Genomic DNA, 24,961 nt, shown 5'->3' with positions numbered 1-24,961 from the left:
CGTTCTCCCTGCCCATTCTTCTCCGTGGCTGGGACGGGGAAGACCCTCAGGGAATTCTCCCTCCCTGCCAAGAGATGCCAACATCCCTGCCAGGTGGACCAACACTGGATTCTCCCAGAGCTCCAGTCCTCAGAGTACTGGAGAATTCCTGAAGCCCTTAGAGACGCAGGTGGACCTGGCCCATGCCCAGCTCTTGCCCTCATGTTGCCAGCTGGGCCCTGAGGGACAGCTGTTCAGAACCGAGCCCCACAGGCTCTCTCTCTTAGGGGTGCTCTCCTCAGTTCCTAACTCTCTCCCCTTGGAGTGCAGGAGCCGAAACCTGGCTGCAGGGCTGGACAGATTAGAGATGCTGCTGTGTGTTCCTCTCTCCTCCCCTTCCCTCCGGGCTCCTCCCTCCAAGCTTCACCCTCCCCTCTTCTTCCAGTACAAAGTCAAGGCTTCCAGGCCTATCAGTGGGTGGAAACGTGCTGGGGGTAAGCATGCTTGGACAGGGGCTTCTCTCCTCCAGTACCTGGCCCACAGCTCGCCAACCTCCTCAAATGTCCTGCTTACAACTAAGTGTGGCAACCGTCTGCAGAGCTTGCATCACATACCAGCCCCAGTGCTAAGTGCTTTCATGCATTAGTGCTTGTAATCCCCACAGCAACCATTCTTTGCACCCATAGGGATGAGGAAATTGAGGTTCAGAGAGGCCCATCTATTGCTCCAAGTTACACTCCAGTGGAATAAGCAGGATGCAGGCTCAGGTGGGTCAGACTGGAAAGCACTTTGCAATTTCATACGGTTAGGGCGTCTGAGCTCAGTCACAGGAACACACAAAGAAACGGCTCTGCAGTTTCCTCTGAGTCACATCCGTTAATTATCTATGGGATGCACAGCCCCCTTCTTAGGGCCGGGGAGTGGGAGAGCCTGCCCCGTCTGTCACCCCCACCTCCCTGCCCTCCCCCTTGAGGCCTAACCTTGTGCCAACTTGTAGATCCAACCTGCCCCAGTGAGACTTAGCAGGCAGACCCTCAGCGCCCACCCATTCCTTAGTGCAGTGAGACTTGGCACAGCCTCACCCCTGCTATCTGGGGTCTCCTCCAGGGCTCACCTGTACATCCGCAGCTCCCTTAGTTTTGGCCGTTCCCACCTCCTCTTTCCCACTGTGGCCCACAAGGGCAACAAGGCCCTTTCCCCATCCTCCCCAGTGGGAGAGCTGCCCAATGCCCAGTTCCTAGGGTTGGGGCTGCACTGGTTCAAGTTCCTAAACTTGTCCAGGAGCCCAGCCCCTCCCCAGGCCTGTTGTCTAGGAGGAGACAACACTGCTTCCTGGTGCCTGTGCCAGTCCACCCAGTTCCTGCCCTTGCTGGGCTGGGTTGGTGGGGGCCAATTAAGTCTAGCTCCAGATCCCATTTCTCTCCAAGCAACCCTGTGATTGCCCTGCTTGGAAGAAGAGTCCAATCCAAGCCCCTCCATGATGGGACATGAGCAGGAAGACAGACCCAGCCCAGGCCCGCCACGGGCCCTGCTGTCGTGCTGCTGCTAAAGGCATACTCGGGGCAGTTTGGATGAAACTGTGTGGTCTCCCAAAGAGTTAGACGTGGGAGGCTGGGGTGGATCCCCTCACCAAAGGTGCCAGGAGGCAGGCTCAGCTCGAGGTGTGTCGGGGAGACTGGCCTCCACAAATTGGCTAGACAAACACAAGCAGGGAGCGGGAGGTCAGCTTAGACTTTGGTGCATAGATTTTATTCAGCATTTACAAAAGAGGTTGATTGCATGCAAGTTGTAAGGATGGCTGTATTCCCTGTGGAGGGCAAACATGATCCCTGCAGCCCTGTCCGGAAACGTGTATTGGTAAATACCTGTTTGTTGACCCAGTTTCTGGCCTGGGCTTCAGGCTCATTAGAGCCCATCCTTTACCTAATACTGTCTGGTCAGGAGGCTGTGGAGGCCCCAGCAAGGAACCTGCACACTGGCACTTCTGCACCACACCTCAGAAAACAGACTCCGAAATCGAGGGAAAAACTACACGTGTGGATAATTTGTTTAAATAAAATCATTCGAGTCTTCTAGTGGGCTAGAAATGCAAAGAATGGTTCTACTTATCTCTCTCTGTGTACATATCTGAATCTCCTCAGAGCATTTTTCTTTAAAGGAGGGCTGAACTTCCTGGTGGCAACCACACAAGCAGTGTCTCTGCTCCCTGGAGAGGTTGCCACGAGCCGAGGAGCTAGCTGGGCCCCAGCGAGGGGAAAATGCTGAGGCCCCTGGACCAGGTTCCCACCACCGACCTGCTGTGTTGCCTGGGGAAAGTCGCTTCTCTCTGGGGAGTTCCATTTTCCTCCTCTTGGCAAAACAGAGGCTGAGACTAGATGTTACCACCCAGCTCTGCATCCCTTCTGCCTGTGGCTGGCTGGGGCAGAGTGGGAGACGGGGCGAGGGGAGGTGTGCGAGGCCGGGGGCCATGCCACATGCAGCCCTGTCTGGGTGCTGTCAAAGGTGGAGGAGAAAGGCTGAGCAAGAACCAGAGCACCCAAAGCTGGTACATCCCAGAGAACTGGCCTGCTAGCAAATACTTTAAATTTGTGCCACTTGGCAATTTGCAAAAGCCCGCTTCCCTGGTGTTTTCTTTGCTCCTCACCTTAGACCCATAAAGGAAGCAGATAGGAATGACTTTCTTTGTTTTACAGATGAGGGAGGAGATGAGCAGGGAGTTTGAACAGCACTCCCAAGGTTACACAAGGCGATCGGAAGATCCTGGATAAAAATGGAAATCTCTGCAGCTCTCCACCCTCATATCCATCCTGGATCTCTTCACGGACCTCTGTTGGGGCAGCTCCTTAGAGAAGGCTCTGGTTGCCTCCTGAGTGCCCATGGGACACCCAGCAGGGCTCCGGCTTGGACATTTCTGGGCCCCAGACAGCCTTGGCTGAGGGCAGCTGCTATCACCCTTGGCAAGGTCTATCTTGTACCATCTATGTCCCTGGTCCCCATGGGCATAGCTGAAATCTAGGCTCTCTGCCCAGACCCTCCTCCAATGGCTTTCAGGCACAGTCCCATGGGCAGTGTGAGTTTTCAGTGCCTCTTGCCCTCAAAGTCCAGTGCCCATGAGTCTCAGCCAGGACCGAACTCTCTTTCCCAGCTCCTACTTTTGGCTGGAGGCTTTGGAACCCAGGTTCTCATCAGTGTTGTCACACATGTCTCCTTGACTAAGAATGCTGAGGCTCCAGCGGGACCCCTCTGAGGGCTGGGGCTAGAGAGTAGAGGACACAGATCTGGCTCCCTGTCTATTCCCAGCCTCTGCAGAGTGGGAAGTGTCATGGCTGTGTCAAGCCTCACGGCAGTGGGGAAGTATTTGCCAATTGCATCCCACAGCCAGAGAAAAAGGCCATTGGAGCCTGTATGTTGGGGTTACACTATTGGACAAAACAGGGGTGACCCGAAGGAGCAGAGGGTGGGGATCACGGTCCGAGTGGCAGGGCAGTCGGGGAGGGGGGGGCGGGTGGAGTAGGGCCACGGAACCCATTCTAGAAGTAAGCCTTATTGTCTACACTCTTCTTCTCAAACTTCTGCTTGAGCTCAGAGACCAGGGCTGACTGGGACGGGCTTCCCAAGGCCTTCGGTCTGGATGCCCGTTGGGGCTGCTGGGGGGTGAGGGAGCCCGAGACCGTGGGCACGGGCCAGCGGGCGGCTCCCAGGCCGGGCACCACCCGGGGTGGCGGAGGGGGAGCTGGGGCTCTGGGGGGCAGCGAGCGCCCCGGCCTGTTGTTGTTGCAGTTCCCGTTGAGGGGATCCTCTTGGAGCACAAACTTGGCGGCAGCTTTCGCCCTCCTGAACTTGAGCCACTCGACGCGGACGGCGTGGGGTGCGGGGCTGGGCCGCTGGCGGAAGACGCGCCTCACCGGCTGGACCTTGTTGGACTTCTTGTTGCGCCAGAAGGTGGCGGTGGAGATGAGGACGGTCATGGCCACGACGATGGCCATGATGCCGGCCAGCACGCCCACGGCCTTCATGGGGTTGTCTTTGGTTTGCATCAGGAAGGCGGCCATGGGGTCCCGGGACAGCATCTGGAAGAGAGGGCACCCCTCCCCTTGCATTCAGCAGCTCCCTCCTTGACCCTGGAGGACAGAGCAGGGCCAGGGGCTTGCTGAAGCTTGATGGTTCTTAAGCTTTCTAGGGTCAAGCATCCCTTTGAGAATCTGAGGAGCAGTGTCAGCTTCTCTCCAGGAAGAATGCCACACAGAGTGAAGCACACAATATTCCAGAAAAATGAACACAGGTGGAAATATAATGCATGCAGATCTCCAGAAAAATGTATAAGCAGAAAGTGGTGCAAGCCACTCTCTAGAAAAATGCACACAGAGAGAGTGTGATGTGCATGATAATCCAGAAAACTGCACAAAGAAAACATCAAATGTATGCACAGACAGAATGTGCAATGCAAAGTACTCTCCAGAAAAAAGCACACAGACTGATGTGAAACAAACAACGCCTTTTGGATTGAGAACTCCTGTTTCCACTGGACTCTGTTCTTGAGAAGCCTTTGATTATGGGGGACCTGTCTTCCCAAATATGTCAAGAACCCCTTAAGTGAAGACTTTCTTCCAGGCAATGAGCTGAGAACTATACATCATGACTTTACTTGTTCCTTTCAACACCCGTGCACTGGAGGGATCTGTGATGGTTTGGAACTGTATGCACCCCAGAAAAGTGTGTCCTTAAACTTAATCCATTCTTGTGGTTGTAATCCCCTCACAAGTAGGACCTTTTGAGGAGGTTTCTCCAGTTAAGGTGGGGCCCACCTCAATCAGGATGGGTGTTGATCCTATTACTGGAGTCCTTTATAAGAGAATGAAATTCAGACACAGAGAGAGGAAGCCATAGGAAACAAGATGCTGAAACGGAACCAGGAAGAGAAAGAAGAGACCAGTAGAGGTGGCCATGTGCCTTGCCACGTGACAGAGGAGCCCAGGATCACTGGCAGCCAACCCCAGAACGGCACAGTCCTCGGGTGGGGGGAAAACATCGCCTCAATGACGCCTTGATTTGGACATTTCCCCAGCCTCAAAAAATTGAGCGAATAAATTCCCATTGTTCAAGCTGAACCATTTCATGGTGTTTGCTTAAGCAGCCTAGGAAACTAAAACAGTGTCATTATTCCCATTTTACAGGAAAAGAAATGGAGGCTTAGCAAAGCCCACAGTCACGCAGTTAATAAGGGATGTCGCTAGGATTTCAACCTGGGTCCTCCGATTTGGCAGCACAGGCAGCCTCGGATAACATTGAGCATCTTTTGTAGGAAGGCTGGAGATGGTTTCACTTGCCCTGGCCATGTTGCAGAGAGGCCTGAACTGGCCCTCTGACGCCACTTCCCACCCCGGGCTTTGCACCCACCTCAGTGTCTGTGATGTCGATCTTGAGTAGGGCCGTGGTGCTGAAGGATGGGGAGCCGCGGTCCTTGGCCTGCACCTCCAGAGACCACGTGCGGTCCCCGCCGGGCGTGACGTTGTGCAGGGCCTCCAGGGAACGGATGAAGTTCTTGAGCCGGATCTCCCCTGTGTGTGCGTCGATGTCGAACACGTCGGCCGGCTCTGCGTGGGTGATGGAATAATCCACCAGGTTGTTGGGCTCCTCTGCGTCCTGGTCTGTGGCCTGAGCATAAGGAGGAGCAGACAGTGCAGGGCTGTGAGCACCACATCCTGCATTCGCGGGCTCAGCCAGCATCTCACAGGGGGCTGGCCGGGTTGGCGGACAATAGTCCCTGCCCTATTCCGTGTAGGCTGGGGCTGGAAAGGGGATGGAGCGTGTGCCCTACTATGAGCCAGATCCCTATCCATGTATTATCCCAATCCATCCTCAGAACAAGGTGAGGAAGCATGCATTGTTAGATCCATATTATACATGTAAAAATGAAAGTTTGGAGATGCTAAGTGACTCATCCAAGATACACAGGTAGAAGGAGAGGGATCTGGGATTCAAAGCCAAGACTGTTGGATTTCAGAGTTTGTGCATCTCCACGTTGGGAAGACAGCACAGTGCTGTGGGAGAAGCACTGGCTTTGGCGGCCGACAGACCAGCTGGGTAAATTGAGGCAAGATTCACCTTCTGAGCCTTAATTTTTTTCATTTGTAAAGTGGCAATAATGACCTCTGTCTCAGGAGTTACTGCTGGGGTGGGGTGGGGACTGGGTTATATAAAACACTTTAAGGTCACTTGCACACGGTAGGAATCCAAAAATTAAAAAAAAAATGTATGTCACAGCACCTCTTGCAGCCCCCGATCAAGGCTTTTAGGGGAAAGAACCCTCCGAGCCAAAGGAAGCTCAGCTGCTTCCAAAGCCCACCTCAATTTTCACCGGGGTCCCCAGCACCATCGTCTTCTCCTGGATGTTCTGTCCAAACTGTGGGGAGTGGTCATTGACATCCAGCACAGTGATGGACACCTCCGCCAGGCTGTACCTGCCTGCCGTGTCCTCTGCCTTCACGTAGAAGCTGTACCTGGTGGTGGCCTCAGCGTCCAGGCTGGCCCAGGGCTGGGTGTAGATGATCCCTGAGGATGGGTGGATCAGGAACCTGCCAGGCGCAGAGAGCTCAGGTGTGCAAGTGTGTGCGTGCACACCCACTCACATGTGCACACATGCACATATTGCATGCTCATGTGATGCACACACATGCACACACATACACATGTGTGCAATGTGCATGCACCCATGTGCACCTACCTGGATCACACATGTAGGTGCCTACACACATGTACCTGTGCACAGGTATACACACACATGCATGCACTCACAGGCACACACGCCTGCATTAATGAGCTGTCTCTGGGAAGCAAAATAGGCATCTTGAAGCGTCTCTAAATACGTACTCCTCTCCCCATCCTTTCAGTCTGACCGAGGGAGGCAGATCCACCTATCTATCTAGTCACTGCCTATCAATCTTAATAACCTGAATGACAGCCCTGCCATCTCCTCTAACAGCCAGTTCTCTTCCCAGCCCAGCACTACTGACCTTGCCCCTGAGGCCATGGGCCCTAGCTCCAGGCCATGACGATGACCCTCTTCTCCCACACTCCCAGACCCCTCACTGAGGGTGCCCCCAAAACCTCCGCCTCAGGCTCTCCCCTGCTGGGCTCCACTCCTTGCCCCCCTGCTCACTGCCCGGATCTGGGCTCCTGTCCTTTCCAAGTTTCTCTTGCCTTTGACACTTGTGCCTCCACTTCCAGCCTCCCAACCCCTGGTCTGAGGCCCTGCCCAGGCTTCCCGTTCTACTTACAGGTCTGCCCCGCTCCCATACATGGAGTATTTGACTTGGCCCCAGGGACCTGTGTCTGGATCCACAGCCTAGAAGAGAGAACACTCCCAGTGGGCTCTGCCCCTTCGTCTGGGCCTGCTGGCAGCTCATGTGCCTCAGGGTTGTTTTCACTGGCAAAAACAGGGGCAGTTTGGCATCTGCCCAACTGGGGAAAATCTGATCTGGAGACCTGCCCTGGAACCCTAGTTTTCCTCTAAAGAAGTCTCAAGTGCTGGGGGAAACAAAAGGCTTAGATCTGGAAGGCATTTACCCCTTGTGTATGAATAGGTCCCATGTCCTGTATTCAGGGTTTACACATATGTCCTCAGTAGGCTCCTGAGAGGTGTTATTATCCCCATTCTACAGATGAAGAAACCGAGGCTTTAAGAGGGTACGTAGCTTAGCCAAGGACACACGGTGGGCTTTGGGATTCGGACTGGAACCCAGGTTTGCCTGACTGCCAGGCCACACTGGATCCATTCGGCCCCCAACCCCCCTCCCACCTCCAAGCCCAGTCCTCAACCCACTGTGACAGCCACCACAGTGGAGCCCGCTGGGGCATTCTCGGGGATCCTGGCGATGTAGTAGTGGGAGGTGAACTTGGGGACATTGTCGTTGGTGTCCAGGAGCTGGATCACAACATCCGCAGTGGAGCTGAACTTCTCCGGAGTGTTCACCTCGATGGCCAGGAGCTGGGGAAGGAAGGAAAACCAGGGCCTGTCTAGGGAGGGCAGCCACCTTGCCGTGAGCCTTCCCACTACCTGTCTCCCCAGAGCCGGGCCAGCACCCACTGGCTTGTCTCCCATTTGTACTCTCAGCTGCTACCATTTGTAGGGGCAACAACTAACTCACGACTGCCTTTAATTTAGGAATTCAATGTTATTTTTTCCCTAAAGCAGCCAGTTGTGCCTACATCATTTATTATTTTTCCCATTGACCCATGATACCAGCTTTCTTAGGTACTGAATTCCATTTGAATTTGGACCAATTTTTTTCATTCCACTAACCTGTATGTACCCTTCTAGTCCCAATTTTCAAATTGTTCTGCATCATAATATAATTTAATATCTGTTATATCAAGTTTCTGCCTCATATTCTTTTTTTTCTGAAATTTCCTGACAATTTTGTTTATTTCTCCACATAAAGACCATACATTTTTGTCACTCTTCTTCTCTGCCTCCCCCTGAAAGAAAATTCTGGGTAAGATTTAATTGGAGTGGCACTGGATTTTTTATTAAGGAGAACAAGCATTTAAACAACAACAACAGCAACAGCAGCAACAAAAAACACAAGGTACACCTTTACATTTTTTGTCTTTTTTCTATCCCTTTGTGAAATGTTGCATTTTTCCTCATTTAGATGCACATTTCTTGTTGTGGTAATTCTGAGGAATTTCATCTTTTGGTTGTTACCGTAAACAAGAATCTTTTATTCCATTTGATTTTCTCATTGTCATAGAGAAACATGTGTGTATAGGAAAACTACTGGATTTTGTGTATTAATTTTGTAATCAATGGTGTTAGCAATTTTGCTGTTTCAAAGAGTTTTTCAATCTTTTTCTCTTGGGTTTTCTAAGTAAACAATCACATCATTTACAAATAATATTTGTCTCTTCTTTTTCCAATGTTTGTACCCCTTGTTTCCTTTCTTTAATTTCTCTGGATACATTGCCAGGAATACTGTTAAACAGTAGTGGTGATAGCAGGCAATCCTGTGTTATTCCTGACCTCATAGAATGCTTTAGTATTTCACTTTAAGCACAATGCTGGCTCTATAGATGTTTCTGTGTATGCGTGTTTAATTATAAATAATTATAACAATTTAAATACTATAGATGAGATCTTTATTTTTCTTTTAATTACTTACATGTTTTAAAATAATATGCATTATTTACTATAAATAATCATAATTTAAATACTATCTGTGAGGTCTTTATTTTCCTTTTTATTACTTATATGTTTTAAAACGATATGCATTATTTATATATATTTAGCATTATAAAGAAGTAGAAATAATAGCAAAAGAGTATGTTATTTTGTATTTTGCTAAGGTTTTTATCAGTGTAGATGACAGATGTCAAAAGCGTAGGAGAAAACATCCATCTTGATAATCAAATAGCTTTGCTCTATCAACCAACTGACATGGTAACTTATAGTGAGCGTTTTCCTTTGAAGCTGCCTTGCATTCCTGGGGATGCTTGTTGTGTTAAGAAGGATGCAGAGGCTCCGTGTATCACTCTTCTTCTCCCCTTCCCACCCCATTCTCCAAGTCCAGCAGAGCAGGAAGGATGAGGGCAGGGGAACTGAGAGGAGAAGAGTAGGACTGGGAAGAAGGGGCATGGGGCGTGGGAAACCCCTCAGGAATGACTCCAGACACTTGCCCGAGCACCCCTATTGCCCCCATTCAGGACCTACCTTGAAGGTCAGCACTTTGAACTTCTCAAAGTCAATGGCAGCTGAGTTCTCCACGATGATGGTGACTTGGGCTTCGTTCAGGACCGTCTGGGGGACCACTCGGAAGATGCCTCCGGGGCCCACCAGCCGCAAGTTGAATTTGGCATTGGCGCCCTGCCGCACAGGGTGTGGAGAGAGGAAGTGGGGAAGAGTGAGAACAGCAATTCACGGGCTATCAGATGCTACGTGAGGAGCCTGCCTACACTCTACATGCAGGGGGGTGAGTGTTATTGCCTTGTTCAGGAGGTGAGGCTACCCACCTCTTAGCAGGTTATTGAACTGAGGGGTGATGGTTGAACTGCATCCCCCAAAAAGCTATGTCAAGCTCCCAACCCCTGGTACTTGTGAGTGTGAGCTTACTTGGAAACAGGGTCACCGTAGATTAATTAAGTCAAAATGAGATCATATCGAGTGGACCCTTAATCAATATGACTGGGGTCCTTCTAAGGAAGGGAAAAGAGACACAGACAGACAGAGGGAAAAGACAGCCATATGACGATGGAGGGCTGCAGCTACAAGCCACGGAACACCAGGGGTTGCCAGCAAACCACCAGAAGCCAGGAAGGATTCTCTGGTCCTGGCTTCGAGGGAGCCTGAAGGCCCGGCTGATGCTCGATTCCACATTTCTGGCCTCCAAGACCATGAAACAATCGATTTCCATTGTTTTAAACCACTGGCTTTGTGCCACTTTGCTCTGGCCACCCCGGGAGACTAAGTCACCAGCTGACAAACGCTAAGCCTCCCCCTGTGCGTGGCATGGGAGGTGACAGGGCACGTCCACAGACTCCTGCTCTGTGGGCCAGGTGCAGAGGGTTTTGTTGTTTTTTTTTTAAAAACTATATTCTGGTAACATATGTACAACCTAAAATGCCCCCATTTTGCCCACTTTCAGATACACAATTCGATGTTGTTAATTACATTCACAAAGTTGTGCCACCATCACCACCATCCATGACCAGCACTGCAGAGGGGTTTCTGTCTGATGGGCTCTTATTTTATTTTTCAATCAATTGCCAAAGCCCTTAGGCTAAGCAGAGAGTCTTCATCAGCTACTCTCTCCTCTCCCTCTTGGTGACACCTTCTCACCTCATTCATGTTGTACCTGCCTGGCCCTGGCCACAGCAGTGGAGTCAGGTAATTTGGGGACGTTGGTCTGGGGGTTTGCAGGAAGGCAGGGAGCAGGACAGGGCCACACACCTGGTCCGAGTCGTTGACGGTGATCTTGAGGCCCCGCAGGATCTCCCCCTGGGGCGGGTGCTCGTACATGGACAGCTCGAACCTGTTCTGGGGACCGCTCTCTCCGTAGAATGTCGGGGGATGGTTATTGAGGTCCACAATCCTGATGGTGACCGAGGCCCTGGCCTGGGTGGCTGGGCTCCCTGCAGCGCTGACCTCGGTCGCCTGGGGTGGGGACAGGGACAGCTCTGTGGTGGGCAGACTCTGAGATGGCCCTGATGACCCCCACCTCCTGGGATTCTGCCCTTGTGCAATCCCTGCTCCTTAAGTGTGGGCTGGTCGAGCAGACTTGCTTCTAACAGATGGACTATGGCAACAGCGATGAGGCCGTGATTAAGTTACAGAGAGTGTCACTTCAGCCTTGCCAGCAGACCTTCTCCCCTGCTGGCTTCGATGCAGCAGGCAGCCATGCTGGAGAGACTCAGGGGGCAAGGAAGGGAGGTTCGCCTCTAGTCAGCAGATGGCAAGGAACTGTGGCTCCTAGTCTGACAGCCCCCAAGGAGCTGGATCCTGCCGTTAGTATCATGAACTTGGAAGCAAATCATCCCCACGAGTCTTCAGTTGAGACCCAAGTCCCAGATGACAGTTAGATGGCAGCCTTGCAAGAGACCCCAGAGGACCCAAAGAAAGTGCAAGATAATAAATGTGTGTTGATTTAAGCTGCAAAGTTTGCAGAAATTTGTGACACAGCAATAGATTACTAATACAGGCTGCGGAGCCAGGGCTGAGTTCAAAGGGACCCCGTGAACCATTTGGCAAGTATCACATGAGTCTCTTCAATGGCCTTCTTCCCCTTGCTCTATAAGTATGCTCTGGTCTTACCTATCCCCAAATTACCCTCCCTGAACCCCATTCCCCCACCCTAATTCTCTTCCCTCTTAGAAGCTTGCATCCAATGCCTCCGTTTTGTAATTCCCACCCCTGCTCCATCCCCAACCCAATGGAGGACACATCACCCTGACTGCTGTCAGCACCCAGCACTGCCATTCTCCACCTTCCCGAGGGCTCTAGTCCCTCAGCTAACGTGACTCCACGCTCAGCAGCCTCTTCTCAACCTCTCTGATCTCTTCTTGGTCTCCTTCACCTGCTCCTCTTCTCCCTCTTACTCTTAGCCTCGGATGCACCCCATGGCTAACTACATGGCTTTTCTCTCCCCACAGTCTTCCTCTCATTGACTTCATCCCCTCCCACGTCTATCACTTCTACCTGAATGTTGATAATCTCTCTCCCAAGTTCCAAACATGTACACCCAACTTGGGATGTTTCAACTTGAATGCCCACCCCACCCTGGCACCAAAACTCACCACTCCCCTCCACTTAACTTTCCTCCCCTCCAGCGTTCCTGATGGCACAGTGCCCCCTCATGCCCACTGGACATCACCCATCCCTCTCCTACCCCTCACCCTCACAGCCAGTCAATTGCCACATTCCATGGAGTCTGCCTCCTTAATGCTTTGCAATGTGTCCATGTCTTCCATTCTACCTACCTCCTCCCCACAGGCCCTCTTTTCTATCCCCTTGACCAGTGGTTCTGCCTCCCTCTCTCCCATCCGGTTCCCTCCAAACTCTAGTCAGGACCAGTGTTCTCCAACCCCAGTCCCAGGCTGGTGCCAGAACCACTGGGGAGCTCATAAAATGCAGGATCCTGGGTTTATCCCCCCAGATACACTGAATTATCATTTCCAGGAATGGGTCCTGGACACCTTTACTTTCAAACTCTCCAAATTTGGGAACCCCCCGGTCTAGTTGGTAGCAAGAGTGAGTTTTCTAACAAGCTTCTAATCCTGCTCACAACCTTTCAATGGCTCTTTATTGTGTGTGAGAAGGACCAGCTATATAGTTTGTGGGGTACAATGCAAAATGAAAATATGGGAGCCCTCATTTGACAGTTATTAAGAATTTTAAGGCAGCAACAGCAGAGAACTAAGCCTAGAAAGGGACCCTCTTCTGTGCAGGTGGGCCCTGCATGACTGCACAGCCCTGCTCTAGGGAAACCCCACACCTCTCCTCCAGGGCCTTAGCTCATCTGGCCCCAGCCTGGGGATCAGCTTTTCCCCTTCTACAAGCTGCCTGTGGACTCTTTGCTCAGTCCCACTTGACTCCTTGCTGTTCCCAGACACATCATGGGCTCTATCAAGCTCCAGCTCACAGGTATTTTTTAGCCTGGGACACCTCCTCTCCATCCCTGCCCCAACCAACTGCCCTCCACCAGCCTGCACGTATTGGGTCCTACCATAGTTTAAGGCATTGCTGCTTCAATCCTACCTCCTCTTGCCTTCTCCTACCTCTCTGGTTGTGAATTCACATCTCCCCTCTCCGGGGGCTTTTGTGAGCCTGCTGCAGCCTTCCTACAGGTCACCTGAACTAGGGGCTCCTGGGGGTAACGCCTAGCTCCCTCCCTAGTCTGTGAGCCCCCAGGGGCAGGGCCTGGGTCTTACTACCTCCTCAGCCTTCCAGGGCCAGCTGGTGCTTCCTGGAGCAGAGCTGATGCCCAGAGAATACTGACGGAAGAGAGAGTCAACATTTGGAACCACTGGGAGGCACCAGGCTGGATTTTCCAAGAGGTGGTCTCACAGGGGGCGGAGGATGCCACCATCACCCAAAGGAGGAGAAGGAGGGTGGGCAGGCAAGGCCAAGTCAGAGGGAGGGTACCTGTACATGCAGCTCATACACCTCTCTCTGGAGCTGGGCCGGGCTCTGCGTGACCAAGATGGCTCCGGACGTCTCATTAATTTCAAAGGCTCCGTCGCTCCCTGTCACAGACCAGAAATGCGCCCTGCAGTTCTGCACTGGGCCACAGGGGGCACAGGGGAGCCGTGTCCGGCAGATGCCAAGTGCTTCTCATGCATTATCATCTCAAGGACGGCTCCTCTATAGAATGTAATTCTACGATCTCTGTTTTGCCAGTAAGGAGACTGAGTCTCAGAGAGGTTAAGTAACTTGTCTAAGGTTACACAGCAAATGCAGAGCTGAGAATTGAACTCACTTTCTCTGGCTCCCAGCATCCACACTGCTTCCCTTCTCTTCTTGCTGGTGCGCGTGCGTGTGTGTGTGTGTGTGTGTGTGTGTGTGTGTGTGTGTGTGTGAGAGAGAGAGAGAGAGAGAGAGAGAGAGAGAGAGAAAGAAAAGAAGAGAGGTGGGAGGTTGTGGGAAAGAGAAAGGATGGGATAAAAAGAAACAGAGGGAGGGAGGGAGGGAAGGAAGGAAGGAGGGAAGAGAGTTGAGAAGAAGGAGGAGAGGGAAGGAGTAATGAGAAGAGGAGAGGAGATGGTGGTGGGCGGGTGATTCGTAATTGTATGATTTGCAGAGGTGATGGGGAGGGAAGGATGAGTGTGCACCAAACATGTCCCAGAGCAGGGCCAGGGGTGGGTGGTGTCTGGGTAAGCAGATAAGCAGGTACATGGGATCGGCTCCAGGCACAATGGCCTGGCTCTGTAGGCACCAGCTACTGTGGATCCCACCCCAGGGATGGCTCAGTTGCTGCCCAATTGTGCAAAGAACACAGACCCTGGAGCCGGCAGATTTAGGTTCACATCCAATGGTGGGAAGTTTAGCTTCTCTGAGCCTCAGTTTTCTCGTCTGTGTATAGGGCTTGCATTAGGGAGCTGCCTCGTCATGGTTGCATTAAATTCATCTAATTCAGCTGTATTAGCTCAAGGTCAAAATATTTAAAATAATGAGAAAAGACGTGGCAGTGTAAGAAACGCTACCACCCATTCTCATCAATGAGCGCACGCCCAGGCCATGAGTCTGCAGCCCCCCAGTCCTAGGCAACTCCCTCTGTTGACGGACTTAATGCCAAGCAGAGATGGAGGCACAGCCCAGGGAGACTGGCAGCCTCCTGGAGGGGCCCGGGCCCTCCTCTCCATATGTCTTCTACTCCTGGTTCTACAGATGAGGGATCTGGGACCCAGAGTCAGGACTGAGCTCAGCGAAGGGCCTTTCCCTGGAAGCTGCCCCAGACTCACCGTTCACGAGGCTGTAGAGAACGCGGTTGGGTCTGCCCCTGTCTCCATCCAGGGCAACCACTGTCAGCACCTCCGAGCCCTGGGGGAGAAGGAGCCACTGCCTGAGGCTCTCCCCTCCCCAGTGTGTCCCCACCATGGAGAGGAGGATCCCCCCACACTGACCCAAGGAGGGAGGTGGGCCTCTGTGTGGCTGTAGGCGCAAGGCCCTGCCCCTTTCTTTGCCGGGAGCCCTCAGCACTCACTGGACCTCCTGGGGTTCTAAGCGAGACAGCCCACACCCCTGCAGATGCCGCCCCCCAATGGCTGGGCAGGTGCCACACTGGGATGCCCCCCTGGTGCCCCCTGTCTCATCTCTGTACACCTGCTCAGCCCTCCCTCCACTGCTGTCCCCATCCTGCTCCAACTGCACGGCCACAGCCCGCACTCATCTTCATCCCACCCCGGGGTCCACAAAGGGAGACACTCGCAGAGGCAATGTGCAGGGATTAGGGTTTTCTCCTCTGGGCGCCAGGTGCCCTTTGAAGGCTGTGGGGCCACAGCTAGACAAGTCCTGCTCTGGCTCTGCTACTGCCCCCAGTCTCTAAGTACCCGGCACTCCACTCAGGCCCTTCTCTCTGGCCTGGAGTTACTCGTGGTCTCTTTCCGGCCCAGCCCCAGGGCTGCTGCCTGCCCCGGGAGCCAGCCCTGACCTCCAGCACTGTTTTCCACCCTTGGCCCCTCAGCGGGACTGTCTGGGCTGCCCTCTGGCCAGTTCTGCAGCCCCCCAACCCCACCCCCAGACAGCCTAACATTTCTCTCTCCATCACTCCATGCTAGTCTCCACCACCAGGCCAGCAGCTTCTGGAAAGCCAGTATCTCAACTTGTTCCCAGCACATGAGTGGTCCTCAAGAGATGTTTCCATTGTTTTATAAAGTTGGAATGACTAGGAAAGGGTAAGTGGAGCCCTGAGAAGGCAATTCATTTCCACAGAGAGGTCTGAGCTGTGGTCTGGACTGGCCTGACGATGCAGAAGTGGCCCTGGGTTGGTCGTGGCCCCAGGATGTCACAGTCTAGTTAGGGGGTGGGAGGTACACCCCAAGGAGGTGCATGCTCATGGGGGGTGCACGGGGTGATGTGGGGGCAGAGAGGAGGAGCTCCCATTCCAGACCAAAGACACCAAGGAGAGAGGTGGGCGAGCAGAAAACAGAGCAGGAGGGGGAGCATGGTGAGATGGGTGGGATGCAGAGAGGACTGTGAAGGCTTGTGAGATTGGGGGGAGACTGAGCCTCGAATGCCAGGCCAAGGAGTGGGGCCCGATTGTGCACGCTGTGGGGAGTCACCAAGGGGCCTGAAGACAGGAGCAGTAGCCAAAACACCAAGGGCAGAGACTTGTACTGACATTGGAGGGCAGGGGCAGGGTGGGGTGCAGAGGCCAGCCTGCAAGCTGGGCCTGGGTGGGGTGTCTGGCAAGGGTCTTGCTGGTGCAGGCAGCAAATCACTGGAGAACTTACTGGTCCAAGGGACCCTGGGCTGTATGCTTGGGACTGGGAGGCACGAAAGAACCTCAGTCCTCGTGGGACACTGGCTCCCCCTGAGATGAGGTGCAGGGAAGGGCCCTCCTCCCTAAACCAGGCCCCCAGCCATCTGCTCTTCTGTCCTCTCAGTCCTTGGGGGGGCCTACATTTGCAGCGGGGCTGTGGCGAATTTGAATGAATGGTCTTAGCATCATACAGGAGCACGAGCCTCCCACCCCTGACACTTCAGGGGCAAGGGGAGCTGCTCAATGGGCAAACCCTGAGCTGAGTCCAGATCAGCCCCCGTAGGTGAGGAGGGAGCCCCAGGGCCGGGCCCAGCCACCCCCAGCTCCCCAGTGGGGCTCCTGAGCATCCCAGGGACACAGAGAGGACAGAGCAGGAGGTGTCTGGAGGGGACAAGGGGCAGAGGGGCGCAGCCACCCACCGGAAGCGTGTCCTCGTACACGTAGCCATAGTAGGGGGTGCCCACGAAGACCGGGGCCGTGTCCTGAACGTCCTCCACATTGACCGTGACGGTGGTGGTGGCTGAGAACACCACATCGGCCCCTCGAAGCCTCCCTCCGCCGTCCTGGGGAGAGCCGGATGCCACATGGGGGAGTGATGAGTTCGGGCTCTGGAGCGGGAGCCACTTACTGATGCAAGACCAGCTGCCCTCACTCAGTTTCTGTTTGCACTTTGTTTGGCGCCTTGAGCATAGCACATGCTGAAAAGTGTTCCTTTGGAAACAGGGTTAGTCCTCTCTCCAGGGACGTCAGGAAGGACAAGTGGCAGAAGAGGAGAGGGCAGAGCCAAATTCCCTCTTGCCAGCCAGGCGCCCTGGGGGTCTGGGATGGAGGCGGGGGAGGGGGTGGTGAGCTGGACCTTTGCAGGGTAAGCGGGTGGGGGTCTTGGGCCTCCTGGCAAAGACTGGAGAAGGATGGCCGGTGGTTAATACGTGACCAGCAAGACAATGCCGCTCCTAAAGGGACAGCTTGGATTGAGCCCCACGGTGGGGACAGAAACCACATTTGCTGAGTGCCTGCTAAGCTCCAAGCTCCATAACCCGCACTTTAGAGATAAGAGGAGATTAGGAAAGCCCCACAGTGGCTCAGTGTTGTCTTACAGATGGGGAAACTGAGGCTCGGGGAGGAGGAGGTGGCCAGGGAGTTGGAGGCACTCGAGGGAGGTGAGGGGTGCAGGAGGCTCGTGGCTGGGGCCACCTGGTCTTGCCCAGTGGACCCCAGTCCACCAGCCCAAAGGCAGGAGTATGGCCAGAACCCCAGAAATGAGTGTGCCCCCTCCACCCACAGACGCCAGGCTCCTGGAGAATATGTCAGGGCAGGGACCCTCGACAGACTCCAAGCAGCGCTTCCCCCCAGCCAGGCCTCCTGCTCTCCAGACTGCCCCCCTCCAATGCAGACACTAACTGCTCCAGCCCCAGGGCAGCTTCCCCTGACACAGGCTGACCGAGGACCCCGATTGCTCCCCGGTCCCTCCCCCGCTTACCTTGGCAACCACGGTGACAAAGTGGGCCCGAGTCTTCTCGTAGTCCAGGGTGGTCCCGGCTTGGAGCCGCAGCACCCCGCTGTGGCGGTCCACGGCAAACTTGCTGGAGCGCAGATTCTGGAAGAGCGAGGGGCGGGCTGGGCCTCAGGGAGGGACCCAGGCTGGCACCTGAAAAGCCCCAGCTGCTGCTGCAGAGGGGTCCTCACCGTCCCTCTGGGCAGGAACCCCAGCCTTGGGCTGAAGCTCAAACACCAGGGCACCCAGCGTTTCTGCTCCCCTCCCAGTCCCCAGATCCTCAGTGCAAATCAGGAGCCTTCCCTGCCAGCAGCGCCTTATCTTTTCTCTAGACTCGGCTGCAAAACAAATTGGGCTCGGCTTCAGGCCAAGCTCCCACGTGTCGGTAGGTGGGGACTGTGAAGCCAGCATGCAGGGGAGAACTTTGGGGACCTTCAAACCATAGCAAGTAAGTGGATGGGGCAGAGCAAGGAGGGAATGGGGAGGGGCAGGGGGAGTCCAGATCTGAAGCAGCCAGGTGAGGGGCAACCTCCCCCGGCCAGGAGGGCTGAGCCCCAGGCACTGTAATCCCTACAACCCCCCTCCCCCAATGAGGACGTGCCGGTATTGCTTGCATTTCACATGTGAGGAAACCTAGCTGGAAAAGTGAAATAGCGTGTGCGAGGCCACGTGAGTGGAAGTGGTGGGATCTCTTTCTCCAGATCCTGTGGATCCCAGGAGATTTATCCAAAGCCTGTGCTTTTAGCCCCCAAGATGCACTGCTTTGGAAATTGTGAGAGGAGGAGACAACGTTGGAGGGAAAAGCAAACGCTACAGAAAGGGCAGCCAGCGTGTGAGGGGGACCGGGTGTGCAGGGGAAGGGGCCTCGGCCCCTGCCGGGGGGGGTGGATGGGGGCGGGCTTGTAGCTCTGGCTCCTTCTGAAAGTTGTCCCCTTCTTCCCTTCTTCCTACTGGGCATTCTAGGCTCAGAGCTTCTTCCACACCATGTGGGTGCAAAGTGCCCCGGCCTGCTGCTGGGGAAGGGGTTGGGGGTGTGGGGGCCTGAGGGTCCGAGAGACCTGGGCAGAGGGAGCAGGCTAGCCACCTGGGAGGGCTCGAGGATGGACCCATCAGGGAGGAAGGCCTCTGTCCCAGGCCCCTCTCAGGTCCCCGCCCCTGTGGCATCTCCGAAAACCCTCAGGAAGAGTGCAAGTGCACTGCCAAGGGCCTTGGAGATGCAGGTGGGGGTGTCCCGGTGTCCCCCCAGCCTGTGCATCCACCGAACCTGCAGGAAGTAGGTGACACTCCCTCCGGAACCCGTGTCCTTGTCCACTGCGTGGACCTTGAAGATGCTGCTCCCAGCAGGCGTGTCCTGAGGGTCACAGCCACAGAGAGGGTCACCCCGGAGGCGGCGATGGGTCACTCAGGGGTGCTGGGAGCGCGGGGCCGGGGCACGGTGGGAGGGGGCAGGGGCGCGAAGGGCAAAAATCAGGTGAAAGGGTGGGAGGGGCAGAGACAGGGGAGCAAGGAAACGGAGAAACAAGAAGACATGCAGAGAGACTGGGGACTGGCCTCAAGGAGGGAGTGGAAACATGGACAATGCAATTACATAGTTAATAGATAAGGTGATTAAGGTATGAAAGCCAATTCACAAATGAGAAAAATGGTTAATACACATGGGCCTATTCCACATCACTGTGAATTAAATGCATGCAATTTAGAGCAGGAATGAAATATTTCTCCTACTGAATTAGCAAACATTTAAAAATTCGAGTATTCCCAGAGTGGGCAAGGGGTGGCAGGACAAACCACCCCCTGCACTGCAGGAGAGAGAGCAAACAAACGCGTGCCACCCTGGAAACACGATTTGGCGATGCCTCAGGCATTCAGGCTTTTTGACCCAGCAATTCCAAATCTTGGACTGTATCTTAATGAAACAATCCTACCTAGAGAAAACAAAAAAACCTTTATGCTCAGAATTTTGATGTTGCTTATGACAGCAAAAATAAAAGTGACCTAAATATTCAAACATAAGGGAAACCTTAAGTAAATGATGGTGTTTAGTTGATGGAAGCTAAACAGACTTTACAGTTAGTGAGGAAAATGCTTAAATGGTAAATTAAGGGAAAAACAGGACATAAAACACATATTTAGTAGAATTACAACTTAAGGGAAAAACAGGACATAAAACACATATTTAGTAGAATTACAACTGTATAAAGAAACAGAAAATGAAACCCTGGAGTTGCCAAAACGCTAGGAGAAAATACACTACAATTTTAAATAATGCTGTCTCACGTTGGAAGGATTGAGGGTGATCTTTAAAACTCTTTTTTCCCTTACTTTTCTATGTGTTTCATGTTTCTACAATACACATAAATTATTGCACTATTATAATGGAAAAAAGTACATAAAATAATGTGTGAGGGGAGCAGGAAAGAGGAGGTGGAGACACGGAAGAAGGGGTTCCCCAGATGGCAGAGGCACTCCCCGCATCTTTGGAGAGCTCAGGCCAAGCCCAGTCAGTCCCCTGGTCCCCTGGGATGGGTCATAGCACAGCCCCAGGAGCAAGCCCCTGGCCTGGGTGGGAGCACATGGGCCCTGCCTCGTAGCCCCTGGAAAGGAAGGAAAACTCACTCACCTCGGGCACCAGGACAACGTACGGCTCCTGGATGAACCTCGGAGCCTCGTCATTGGCGTCGGTCACCAGGATCACGACTTTTTCTGCCACCTGAGAAGGGACAGAGGGGACAGGAGTTGGTACCGTGACATCTTCTGGGGGATAAAGGGACAGTGGCCTCTAATGCCCCCAGATATATGTCTCTGCTCAGCCTTCTGTCCCTCCCTCCGTTCTTTTATTCCTTCTTTTATTGCTTCAGGCAATAAATATTTTTAAGCAACTCCTCTGTGCCAGCACTGTGTTCCGTCCTGAAGACAGAAGAACCGGGTGGCTGGTGGTGTCGATTTTGCCATGGTGGGGGTGGATGGGGCAGAGGGGCAGGGACAGGCATGAAAGTGAGCAGGGTGATGGAGTGACGGTAGCCTGTGCCGGGCACCGGGGGTGGGGTCCCGGCACTGCCCACTCCGGGGCACCATGCATGTCGGGGCCCAGTCTGAGTGCAGAGTCCAGGGTCCCGGCTGCAGAGAGCAGGGAGGCTTTGCAGAGGACGGGAGACTTAAGCCCCGGGGGCAGTCTGTCAGGTGGGCAGGACAGATGTGGGAAGGTGTTCCAGGAAGGAGCACCCTGTGTGAAGGCAAAGGGGGCGGGGCTGACGAGCAAGGGGAGTTTGGGGAACAGAAGTAGATTTATGGCTGGGTAGGGTGGAGGCAGGAAAAAGGTGGGCCAGGATGGCAGGGAGGATCTGCTAGCTGAGCAGAAGCTTGGGTTTCATTCCTGGGGGCCTTGGGGGTCAGCTGTTAGGGCTTTCTGAGCCAGGAGTGGCCGGATCTCTGTGCAGAGGTCAGAGGTGGGTTGTGGTGGAGGAGTCTGGAGGCTGGGAACCCCCTAAGGGGCCTGTGGCAGTGGTCCAGGGCTGGGGGGACAGTGGTGGCTGTGGGGAGGAGGAGGGGGCTGGGAGGGCAGGTCTGAGAAGATCCCAGGGACGTGGGACAGAGCCGGCAGAAGTACAGCTGACAGATCTCTGCCTCTCCACTCCCTCTCCCGTGGGCACTTTTAGGGCTCAGGAAGGAGCTGTGCCAGCCCAGCCCAGCCCTCTTCAGGCCCCGGAGCTGCCAGGGGGCTGGGCCCAGGCTGCACTCACCAGATTCAGGCCATCGGAAATGCTGATGATGGCTTCGATCTCATCCTCTCTCTGTGGAGCACAGGGGCTGATGAGCGTCCGGGAGCCTGACCCAGTGCTGGGGAGCTTGTCCTGCCCCCCTGCGCAGAGCCAGGGGATGCATGGGGGTTTCAAGGGAGGCCCAGGGCAGGGCAAGGCTGGGGGTGACAGGGGTGCCCGGCATGGCCCAAAGCTACCCCCGACCATGCTCGACCTTGTGTGGGGGCTTTGTGTGTCTGGGGTTCTCATAAACCCAGAGGGATTGTTGATGCTTCAACAGAAAATGCTCCCCCGCTAGAATGAGGAGACGTATGGCCCTAGTGTGCTGGAGTTTGCAGGAAGACTTTCCCCCTTTCCTTTCTTTTCCTTTATTCCCCTTGATCTCTCCCATGCCTCGCCACATCAATGGTTCTGCAGAGGGTCAGCTCTGAGATGTCTCAAATGCACCCCAGGACATGGTGGGCACTCAGTGGGGAGGGGTGTCGGGAGGTCTCCAGATCCCCGTGAGTACCAGAGAGGGGGCTGTTGGCAACTCAGCTTCCTCTTCCACCGCTGCACCCCCTAGAGCTGACTTGAGACTTTCCCATGTCCTTTCTCTGCCCTGCCTGCGCCTGGTGGGGTTGGCAGCAGCCCCAGAGCTGCGACTCAGTTGTGTGGCCAACACCCCCAGCCCAGTGGAGGTCTCCAAAGGGAAATGGAGCCCAGGTCCTGTCACCTGCAGGGTCAGAAGGGCCCAGAGGGGAGGCATTTTCCCAGACTCGACCCACTCTCTCAGCCTCTCTTCGCAGCCCTGATCTGCTGCTATCTGAGCTCCTTGTAGGTTACAGGACCTCTATGAGGACAGGTTAAAAAATCACTTTATGAGGTTTCTGAAAGGCAAAGTGCAAATAAAAATTTTATTTTGAATTGAATGTGCTTAAAAGAGTCCCACTGTTCACTCCGTAAAATTAAAGCCTCCTCTGCTAATGAAGCAGCTTAGCAATCCCACTGAGCGGGGCATCTGGGGTAACCCCATCTGCCCCCTTTACCCCACAGAGGGTCTAATGCAGCAGCCAGTGGTTTCTTAGGTACCTTCAGCCCACAGTGGTCTGCTGGCACACAGGACACCCCATAACCCTCCCTGTGCCTCCCCATATACCTCTCTGTCCAGCTCTTGAACCAGGGTGATGTTTCCAAAATTGGGATCAACCGTAAAGACATTTCTAGCGCTGGGATCAAAGCTGATGTGGTAGGAGATGGGGTCTCCCTCAGGGTCTGTCCCATTCAGAGTGTACACGTGAGAGCCTGGCGGGGGGACACAGGGGAGAGCTCTAAAGCCTAGGATCCCACTGTTCCCACCAGTGGTGGCTGCACAGGACAAAGCTTCCGACTGCTGGTAAAGTAAATCTTCAATTACTTTGTGCTAGGTAACTGAGCACTTTCTGGGGCCTTGTCTCAGCTGGATGCTTTCCCCCCTTAACAACCTGTCAATCATTATCAGTGACTTTACAAATCAGGCAGAGGTTCTGACACTGGCCCATTTTCCCCTCTGCCTGGAAATGATTCCTTGACCAGGAGCCAAGATTGGGGGCTCCCTGGGTTCAGGGCACCAGTGCAAGAAGGAAGCAGCCAGTAAGGCAAGAGGAGGGACCAGAGAAGAACATAGTGCTGCGCTGCGCCCCCTACCCAGATTGCTTCTTGAGGGATTTCTGAACCATGCCCCTCTTACTCCTTTTCCCCTGGGCTCCAAACCCCCATGGGGTGGGGGAGAGGGAGTGCGGACCTCACCTCACATCTCTCTCTCCCCCTCTCTTTGCACATCCTAGCGAGTTGAATTGTCTTGGTCCCTTTAAAAGCCTAGAGCTCTGCGCCCAGGGAGGGAGGTAAATTTGCTCAAGGTCACACAGCCGGTACGGGGCACGGCCGGGGTCCCAGCCCACCCTCAACCCCGCCTGCCACCGGGGGCAGCTCTGGGCCGGCGGCCGGGTCTCTAGGACTGGCCGGGGCTTAGGTCGCCATGGCAGCCGTGACCCCCTTCCCTGCCACTGCCCGGGGGACTTCGCAGCGCAAACAGAGCGCCTCCCGGGAGCGCGCGCAGCCAGGCTCCCGGCTCCGGGACAGGCTCGGCAGAATCCAGGGGAACGCGGCCGCCCCTCGGGGAGACCCACGGCGAGGGGTTGGGTGCCAGGGCTACTGACCTACAGGCGTGTCCTCCGGGAGGCTGAACAGCGCCATGTTTCCGTTGGTGCTGCCCGCCCCGTTGTCGAAGAAGTGGGGGGCGAAGTTGGCCTGGGCTAAGAACACAGACGGGAGAACAGACGGACACCCAGACACCCGGGGGATTTCACTCTGGCCCCGCTCCTGGGCAGGCGGGCGCTCCGCCTCCTCAGCCAAAGAGAGAGGGACCCCTTACCCCATCCCATCAACCGAGGGCACGGCCTGAGCTCGGGCCTCTCAGGGACGCATGCCATTAGGTGTGTGCTTAGAACCCAGGCAGCGGCCACCGGGCAGACCGCGAAGCCGCGCCCAGAGAGGGACAGTGCCCCGCCCAAGGTCACACCGCGAGGCGGCGGCCGGGCTAGGGGGGAGAACCAGGGCCGCCTCCCCTGCCCCACACAGCCATCGGAGCAGCCGCCACCCCCTCTCGCCCCCGCCACCCCCCGCCCCGCTTCTAAAAGCAATGGGATCTGGGGCGCAAACCTCAGGGCTCCAGGGTACCCGCCCCTGGAGAAGCGCCCCGGGAGCTCCCGGCTACCCCGCCGGGTCCGACACCCGGGAAGATCGCTCCCGCCTGAGTCCCACTCCGGAGGTGAACCGTCCAGGACGATGTCCCCGCGTCTACCCCCGGCGGCCACTCACCCAGGCAGAGGCGCAGCAGCCCCAGGGCCAGGGCTGCCCGCGGGCCGCGCCTCATGTCTCCGCGGGCGGGTAGTGTCGCTCGCCGCCGCCGTGGCCGGGCGCAGGAGCACGGAGCATGCCCCGGGCCCGCGAGGAATGCGGAGACGACAATGCGGGTGGCGGCGGCGGGAGGGGGCGCGGGGCGGGAGCGCCGGGTGCGAGGGCGCTAAGCGGATGACACGACTCGAATCTGCGCAGCTGGAGCGCTGCTGCCGGCCGCCTAACGAGACCAATTACTGGGAGAGCAGCCGAGGGACCGGGTGCCGGCAGCAGGGGGTGGGGGTAAGGGTGGGTATGGGGGCGGGTAGGAGGACAGCAGCGAGCGGGTCACAGGTAACTCCTCTCTTGCCGGGGCACAGGAGCCAAGCAGCCCCCAGGTC

General features: G+C 55.0%; 1 protein-coding gene across 2 annotated transcripts; it reads right to left on the bottom strand.

The window, feature by feature from the left end:
- Window positions 1-1,710: 1,710 nt before the first annotated feature.
- Window positions 1,711-24,664, bottom strand: CDHR1 (cadherin related family member 1). Of its 2 annotated transcripts, XM_037804559.1 has the most exons (18): window positions 24,543-24,664; window positions 23,882-23,977; window positions 22,843-22,988; window positions 22,420-22,536; window positions 21,687-21,737; window positions 20,567-20,656; window positions 19,211-19,297; window positions 17,932-18,048; window positions 16,871-17,014; window positions 14,932-15,010; window positions 13,616-13,716; window positions 10,925-11,128; window positions 9,689-9,841; window positions 7,802-7,966; window positions 7,257-7,324; window positions 6,326-6,554; window positions 5,377-5,634; window positions 1,711-4,049 (listed from the first exon to the last, which is right to left on the bottom strand). In XM_037804559.1, the coding sequence occupies exons 1-18, from the start codon at window positions 24,595-24,597 to the stop codon at window positions 3,510-3,512; spliced, it is 2,700 nt and encodes an 899-aa protein (XP_037660487.1). In that variant the 5' UTR covers window positions 24,598-24,664; the 3' UTR covers window positions 1,711-3,509. The 2 variants fall into 2 exon arrangements, with proteins under 2 accessions (XP_037660487.1, XP_037660488.1); XM_037804560.1 differs by lacking the exon at window positions 22,420-22,536.
- Between the last annotated feature and the right edge of the window lie 297 nt (window positions 24,665-24,961).

Source organism: Choloepus didactylus, chromosome 15 (genome assembly GCF_015220235.1).
Source record: "Choloepus didactylus isolate mChoDid1 chromosome 15, mChoDid1.pri, whole genome shotgun sequence".
Taxonomy (NCBI): Eukaryota; Metazoa; Chordata; class Mammalia; order Pilosa; family Megalonychidae; genus Choloepus; species Choloepus didactylus.
The sequence above is the reverse complement of the archived record's forward strand: the minus strand, read 5'-3'. Positions and strand labels throughout refer to the sequence as shown.